This window comes from Rhinoraja longicauda, chromosome 14 (genome assembly GCF_053455715.1).
Source record: "Rhinoraja longicauda isolate Sanriku21f chromosome 14, sRhiLon1.1, whole genome shotgun sequence".
Classification (NCBI taxonomy): Eukaryota; Metazoa; Chordata; class Chondrichthyes; order Rajiformes; family Arhynchobatidae; genus Rhinoraja; species Rhinoraja longicauda.
In genome coordinates, this window is record NC_135966.1 from 6,961,721 (window position 1) to 6,970,022 (window position 8,302).

Genomic DNA, 8,302 nt, shown 5'->3' on the forward strand with positions numbered 1-8,302 from the left:
GCTCCCAGTCAGCAGTGGTGAGTACCTACTGACAGTAGTCCGAGGAGGGACAAACTGCAAACCGGCGATAGGGTGTTGGGCGCCCAAGGCTCATCGATGCACAAGGTCAACGAAGGCTACCCCGTTTGGTCCGAGCTGACAGAAGTTCTATTGTGGCAAAAGTCACTGAAAATTTTAATGGTGGTCACGAGAGGAATGTGTCACAATACCAGTGCATCACACCCTACTGCGTATGGGGCTGTGTAGCCAAAGAACGGTCAGAGTGCCCTTGATAATATGATGTTTTGGCTCATCAGTATATGTAGATGAGATAAAGTTTGTAAATTAATTGATGAGTAACGGAGAAGGGGTAGGAATAAATAAGTGTATACTTCCTCCTACTCTTTTTCAAACATGTAAGATTAAATTTGTGTTGTTTATGAGAATTTATTTATTGAGTTGTTTATAGGTTTATCGTTCATTTCATTTTATTGTTATTTTGTTTTGTTTTTTATCTTTTTTTGTTTTATGTGTTTGAAATAAAATATAAACAAACAAATAAAATCAGTACGGTGTTCCAGAAACTCTGTGCTATCGAACCCAAACAAAACCTCATGTTGTCATTTTCAGGCCAAAAGGGGGGAAGTGTGGAAGTGGCAGTATGCAAAAAGGTTAAGATAGCTGTACAGCACAAGGTTAAGGTAGCCATCGGGGACCTGGGGTGGAAGGTATTGCACCGAGGAGTCCCCTGCAACCTGTTCCTCGCGCGGTTCACAGACTCGCCAGCCGCCTGCCACTTTTGCGGGTTGGAAGAGTCTGTGTACCACGTGTACATGGAGTGTGTGAGGTTGCAGCCCCTATTCCAATATCTAAAGGGGCTGCTCCTTGCCTTTTGGCTGCACTTTTAACCCACCATCCTCATCTTTGGACACCCTGTGCGTCGGGGAGAGGGTGGGGCCAAAGATGTCCTTGTTGGGTTGCTCCTGGGCCTGGCCAAACTGGCCATCCGTGACTCACGGCGCCAGGCGGAAGAGGGTTCTGCCTGAGCCAGCTGCCTACCCCTTTTCTGGGGTTACATCCGCGCCCGGGTGGTGTTGGAGTGGGACTATGCGCTGCCCACGGGCACCCTGAAGGATTTCCGGGACTGCTGGGCACCGCGAGGGATTGGATGTATCCTGGATGAGGATTGTAATATAATTGTATAATAGTTTCAATTGGTATATTTGTTTGTTTAGTATTCTGGTGGTGGGTTCTGTTTTGGTTTTATTATATTGTATATATTATTTTAATATTTGAATAAATATTTTTGATTTAAAAAAAAAAAAATTTTTTTAAAAGGTTTGAAGAAGGGTCTTGACCCGAAACATCACCCATTCCCTCTCTCCTAGATGCTGCCTGACCTGCTGAGTTACTCCAGCATTTTGTGATACCTTCGATTTGTACCAGCATCTGCAGTTATTTTCCTAATCTCCTGGGCTTGATCAAATATATCCAACAACACTGTGGGAAGCTGGAGAAGAAATTACTGGTGTCTGGGCTGTGATATATGAATCATCATTAAATACAGGTGAGGTGCCGGAAGACTGACGATTGGCAAATGTTGTACCGCAACTTAGCAAGGGCTGCAAAGAAAAGCCTCAGAACTAGAGCCCAGCGAGCCTAACATCTGTGGTGGGGAAATTGCTGGAGAGTAATCTGAGGGTTAAGATATATATGTATTTAGTTTAATTCAGTTCAGTTCAGTTTAATTTATTGTCACGTGTACCAAGGTACAGTGAAAAGCTTTTGTTGCAAGCTAACCAGTGAGCAGAAAGACAATATATGATTACAATCGAGCCATCCACAGTGTACAGATACATGATGGTCTGCGTGGTTTTGTACATGGGAAATTGTGTCTCAAAAATCTGATTGAGTTTTAAACTCTTGCATTTAAGTATGATTGTGCCTATGTAAAGAATGTATTGACTGAAATGAATATAAATAAAATAATTTCATTACCTATAAAGTATTGAAATGCCTAGTAATTATTTACAATTTGCATTTTCACATGCTTTTATGTTACATTCATGCTGTCTTGTTATATTCTGTCACGTTATGTTCTGCTGTATTTTGTTGAAATATATAGAGATGCACCGAGGTGCAGCGACACAGCTGCTGTTTCACAGCGCCAGAGCATTGGATTCGATCCTGTCTCCAGGTGTTGCGCCAACCAGCGATCACCTTGTAAACTGGCATTATCCTACTCACTAAGGACAATTTACAATTTACAGAAGCCAATTAACTGCACACCTGCTGGTCTTTGCAGTGTGGGAGGAAACTGGAGCATCCGGAGAAAACCCACGCGGTCACAGGGAGAACGTACAAACACCATACAACGTATCGAACCCGGGTGTCTGGGGTTGATGTCAGATGCTGTTTAATACCGAAAATAGACACAAAGTGCTGGAATAACTCAACGGGTCAGGCAGAAAAGGGAATAGGTGACGTTTCGGGTCGTCTGATGAAGGGTCTCGACCAGAAGCGTCACCTATTCCTTTTTCTGCAGAAATGCTGCCTGAGCTGCTGAGTTAATCCAGCACTTTGTGTCTATCTTGTGTGTGACCGCAGGAGGATATCAAAGTAAGACTTGTTCAACAGGCAGATATTATAGATATTATGTGAGAAATTAAACAGAGCAATCTTGTTTCAGAGATACATGGTTATCAAAGATGTCACATGATTAACCACAGACTTTGACCTAATGCACGCATCTTAATGCTTTCTTCGTTTAATTTAGACTTTAGACTTTAGAGATACAGCACGAAAAACAGATCTGTTGTCACCAATATTTAACTGGGGTTTGGCCCTAAACCAATAATCCACCCCATTTCTACTAGTCTGAGCTAGTCTACTCAGTCTGAAGAATGTCTCGACCCGAAAGGTCACCCATTCCCTCTCGCCGGAGATGCTGCCTGTCCCGCTGAATTACTCCAACATTTTGTGTCTATTCGGTGTAAACCAGCATCTGCAGTTCCTTCCTTCTCACTTCCACTCGAAGGTGTTGCTGTTTATCACGGACGTTGTGTTACCAGAACCTGTTGGGTTCACAGTCCAAGGGGTTAAATCATCAGTTTTGCAACAATCCTGCTCTACAACTTCAGGTCCACCCACAGTGTTGAAGCGCTCCAGGCTTCTGAAACCAAGGTTCAGTTAGCGCCGTGTCTGCAACTAACATGCGGGATTACGATGAAATAACAGCCTTCCTGGGGGAATGGGGACCGGCTCAGAAACACATCTTCCTGCTCTTGGGTGTCAGCGTTATTCCCAACGGTTTTGGCCCAGTAAGCATCATCTTCATCGGGGATATCCCAGCGCATCGCTGCTTGATTCCCGGGAATCTCAACCTCAGCCAAGCCTGGATGAACAGAACCATCCCACTGGTGCCAGGAACACAAGACCAGTACAGACAATGCAGTCGCTACCGCTTGGATGTGTTCAGGAACCTCTCGGAGGTGTTTCCAGACCCAGATCTCCTCAACGTGTCCGGGATCGAAGAGGAGCCGTGTTTGGATGGATGGGAGGACAGTCAGGACCAGTACACCTCCACCATCGTCTCCGAGGTTTGTTTCAGACTTCCCACCTGAAACGTCCTCTGTCCGTGTTCTCCGGGGAAGCTGCCTGACCCCCTGAGTTACTCCAGCACTTTGTGTGCACTTTGTTTACTGAGTTACTCCTGCTCTTTCTATTCTGGAGGATCTCAGCAGGCCGAGCAGCATCTGGGGACGGGAATGGACAGGCGACGTTTGGTGTGGGGACCTTGTGGGGAGAGAGCTGGCAGAAGGAGGTGAGGGGAAGGAGTGGGACAAGAATGGAGAGCACAAAGTGCTGGAGTAACTCAGGTGCGGAGACTGGTGAGGTCAAATGAACAGATTGTGATTAGTTCGGGCGTCAGGGTTTATGGGGAGAAGGCAGGAGAATGGGTTTAAGAGAGAAAGATAGATCAGCCATAATTGAATGGCGGAGTGGACTTGATGGGCCGAATGGCCTAATTCTGCTCCTATTACTTACGAACATGACCAGAGGAACACCATCCCCGTTTGGTCTGGGGAGGGAAGGGTCGAGGGCTGAAATGCAGGAATAGGAGGAGACACAGGTAAGGGCTCCTTCCACACCTGCCGGGTAGGTGGGCGAGGGGGGAAGGGGAACCACTTTTCCTGAAGGAAGGGGACATCTCAGATGTCTTGGAATGGCAAGTCCCATCTCATGAGCAGATGCAGCGGAGATGGATGAACCTCTGGGTTCCTAGTAAGAGGCAGGTTGGGAAGAAGTGTCGATAAAGGTAGATGTGTGTGGCTGTGGATGTGTAGCAGAAGTGCTTGGATAGTCTGTCTCCTGAGATGGAGACAGAGATGAAAAAATGGTCAGAGATCAAGAATTCGAGGGCAGGGGGGACATTGATGGTGATGTTGATGAAATCAACATCATGTCATTTGATGCATGGTCCTGCATGGATTCAGGAGACAAACCTAATGCACTTCTGCTGCAGATCTACACTTAGATCTACATCTGTAGCCACATCTACCTTGACTACACTTCATCACAACTTGCCTCTTACTTGGAATCCAGAGGAAAATGAGTTGGGGAGTATGTGTCTGAAGAAGTGTTTCTTACTGAAATGTCACCTATTCTTTTATCTCCCGAGATGCTCCCTGACCCGCCGAGTTACTCGCACTTTTTGTGTCTTTCTGGGCAACAATACAAGTAAAACACCGATTTCCCGGCAACTGGTGGTCCAGCTCTCCCTTTAATCCGAAAATTATCAACCTGCCCCCCCCCCCCCCCGAAATTCAGTCGAATTTCGACCCAACGGTCGGGGCTCTGGAACTCGGGCCCGGCAGGGGCCGGCAGATCCATTCCCATAGCCGACTTTCGTGGCCGACTTTGCGGGCCGGTATCTTGGGCCCCCGAAGCTGTGATCTCTGTAGGTCCGGCACGGTAAGGCTCTTGAATCAAGGGTGCCGGAAAATCGGTGGTGAACCGTTACCCGGGTACGATTGGAACAAAGAGCATTCATCATAACCAAGGAGAAGGCAATCAGAGCCGGGGCCGATATGAATAACCATGGTTTCACCTTCGATTTAAAGAAAGCGAGAGGAATCAACAGAAATCCCGTTGAGGGCGAGGTTAGACTCTGTAGATGGAGGAGTGTGTTAGTTCTGGGGAACTGGTGGCCACCGATCTGGGAAGAAATGGAGAGCCCTGAGGTCTTCCCGTTGGAGATGTAGTTCCATCTTCCTGATGGAGCTTAACATCTGTAGTCGGAAAGTTACTCGAGGGTATTCTGAGGGATAGGATATACAGGCATTTAAACGGATTAGTCAGCATGGTATTGTACATGGGAGGTTGTGTCTCACAAATCTAATTGAGTTTTTTGAAGACGTAACCAATAAGGCCAATGAGGGCAGAGCTGTAGATGTATATATGGACTTCAGTAAAGCATTTGACAAGGTTCCTAATGGTTGGCTGCTCTGGAAGCAGAGGGTGATGGGGGAAGGTTGTTTCTTGGACTGGAGGCCTGTGACTCGTGCTGTGCTGGTGTGCTTCAGGGTTTGGTGCTGGATCTGTTACCATTTGTCATCTATATCAATGATTTGGATGAGAACACACACGGCAAGATTAACAAGTATGCAGATGACACAAAAGTGGATGGTTTTGCAGATCGTGAAGATGGTTGTGAAAAATTGCAGCAGGATCTTGATCAATTGGCCAAGTGGGCTGAGGAATGGTTGATGGAATTTAATGCATAAAAATGTGAAGTGTTGCATTTTGGGAAGTCTAACATGGGCAGGACATACACAGTGAATGGTGGGGCTCTGGGGAGTGTAGTAGAGCAGAGGTATCTTGGAGTGCATGTGCATAGCTCCCTGACGGTAGAGTCGTAGGTAGATCGGGAGATCAAAAAGACTTTTGGCACATTGCCCTTCATCAGCGAGAATATAAGTTGTAGTTGCAGTTGCATAAGACATTGGTGAGGCCACATTTAGAGTATTGTGTTCAGTTCTGGGCATCGTGTTTTCGGACAGATGTTGTCAAGCTGGAAAGTGTACAGAGAAGATTTATGTGGATGTTGCCATGACTAGCGGGTCTGGGCTATAGGCAGAGGTTGAGTAGACTGGGCTCTATTCCTTGGAGCACAGGAGGATGAGGGGTGATTTTATAGAGGTGTATAAGATCATTAGAGGAATAGATCAGGTAGATGCACAGAGTCTCTTGCCCAGTGTAGTGAATCAAGGACCAGAGGCCATAGGGTTAAGGTGAAGGGGAAAAGATTTAATCGGAATCTGAAGTGTCATATTTTCACACAAAGGTTGGTGAATATGTGGAACAAGCTGCCAGAGGAGGAGTTGAGGCTGGGACTACCCCAACCTTTCAGAAGCAGTTAGACAGGTACATTGATAGGTCAAGTTTGGAGGGATATGGACCATATGCTGGCAGGTGGATCTAGTGTAGCTGGGATGTTGGCCGGTGTGGGCAAGTTGGGCCGAAGGGCCTGTTTCCATACTGTATCACTCTGCAACTCTGTGACACCATGTAAAGAGACAGGTTGTCCATTGTAAAGATTGTAAAAATAATTGTTTTTAATCATCAAATGTTGCTCACATCTTTGCATAATAACAGCATAAACTGTATTTGGATAATTGGATTTATTTTTTGCATTTCAGTGGGACTTGGTGTGTGACAATACATGGAAAGAGCCATTTACTACATCACTGCACTTCTTCGGAGTGCTGATAGGTTCTGGTGCTTCTGGGGTAATATCAGACAGGTGAGCTTTCTCATTTGTCTTCACACAGAGAGATATATTCATCATAAATCCATCACTTTTGTACCCCAAGCCAAGACATTGGCTCGCAGCTGTTCGATGCGTTAGTGTCATAGAGTCATAGTCATACAACGTGGAAACAGGCCCTTGCGTCCAACTTGCCCACACCGACCAACATGTCCCATCTTTACTCGTCCCACTTGCCTGTGTTTGGCCATATCCCTCTAAACCTGTCCTTTCTATTTACATGTCAGGGAAATCATGCTTGACTAATAGGGAAATCATGCTTGACTAATAAGGAAATCATGCTTGACTAATAGGGAAATCATGCTTGACTAATCTTCTGGATTTTTTGAGGACGTGACAAGTAAAATGGATGAAGGGGAGGCAGTGGATGTAGTGTATCTAAACTTTCAGAAAGCCTTTGATAAGATCCCACGCGGGAGATTGGTGACTAAAATTAGAGCACATGGTATTGGGGGTAGGGTGTTGACATGGATAGAAAATTAGTTGGTCGACAGGAAGCAAAGAGTAGGAGTAAACGGGTCTTTTTCAGAATGGTAGGCAGTGGCGAGTGGAGTGCCACAAGGCTCGGTGTTAGGGCTGCAACTGTTTACCATATATATTAATGATTTGGAAGAGGGAATTAGAAGCAACACTAGCAAATTTGCGGATGACAAAGCTGGGTGGCAGTGTAAACTGCGAAGAGGATGTTATGAGGTTGCAGGGTGACCTGGATAGGTTGAGTGAGTGGGCAGTTGTGTGGCAAATGCAGTATAATATAGATAAATGTGAGGTTATCCACTTTGGCGGCAAAAACAAGGAGGCAGATTATTATCTCAATGGAGTTAGGTTAGGTACGGGGGAGGTGCTGCGAGACCTGGGTGTCCTTGTACACCAGTCACTGAAAGATGGCGTGCAGGTACAGCAGGCAGTGAAGAAATCTAATGGAATGTTGGCCTTCATAACAAGAGGATTTCAGTATAGGAGTAAAGAGGTTCTTCTGCAGTTGTATAGGGCCCTGGTAAGACCACATCTGGAGTATTGGGTACAGTTTTGGTCTCCTAATTTGAGGAAGGACATCCTTGTAATTGAGGCAGTGCAGTGTAGGTTCACGAGACTGATCCCTGGGATGTCGGGACTGACATATGAGGAAAGATTGAAAAGACTGGGCTTGTATTCTCTGGAGTTTAGAAGGATGAGAGGGGATCTTATAGAAACATATTAAATTATAAAAGGACTGGACAAGCTAGATGCAGGAAAAATGTTCCCAATGTTGGGCGAGTCCAGAACCAGGGGCCACAGTCTTAGAATAAAGGGGAGGCCATTTCAAACTGAGGTGAGAAAAAACTTTTTCACCCAGAGAGTTGTGAATTTGTGGAATTCTCTGCCACAGAGGGCAGTGGAAGCCAAAACACTGGATGGATTTAAGAGAGAGTTAGACAGAGCTCTAGTGACAAGTGGAATCAAGGGATATGGGGAGAAGGCTGGCACGGGTTATTGATTGGGGACAATCAGCCT

The 8,302-nt window shown here is 45.9% G+C and overlaps 1 protein-coding gene across 1 annotated transcript in view; it reads left to right on the forward strand.

Moving 5' to 3' along the window:
• The first annotated feature begins 3,176 nt into the window (after positions 1 to 3,176).
• LOC144599811 (organic cation/carnitine transporter 2-like) overlaps positions 3,177 to 8,302 on the forward strand; it is a 31,012-nt gene continuing 25,886 nt past the window's right edge. Inside the window, exons 1-2 of the mRNA XM_078411058.1 lie at positions 3,177 to 3,578; positions 6,681 to 6,784. Of these exons, the coding sequence (XP_078267184.1) occupies positions 3,192 to 3,578; positions 6,681 to 6,784 (491 nt within the window). The 5' untranslated portion in view covers positions 3,177 to 3,191. The remainder of the gene's footprint in view (positions 3,579 to 6,680; positions 6,785 to 8,302) is intronic.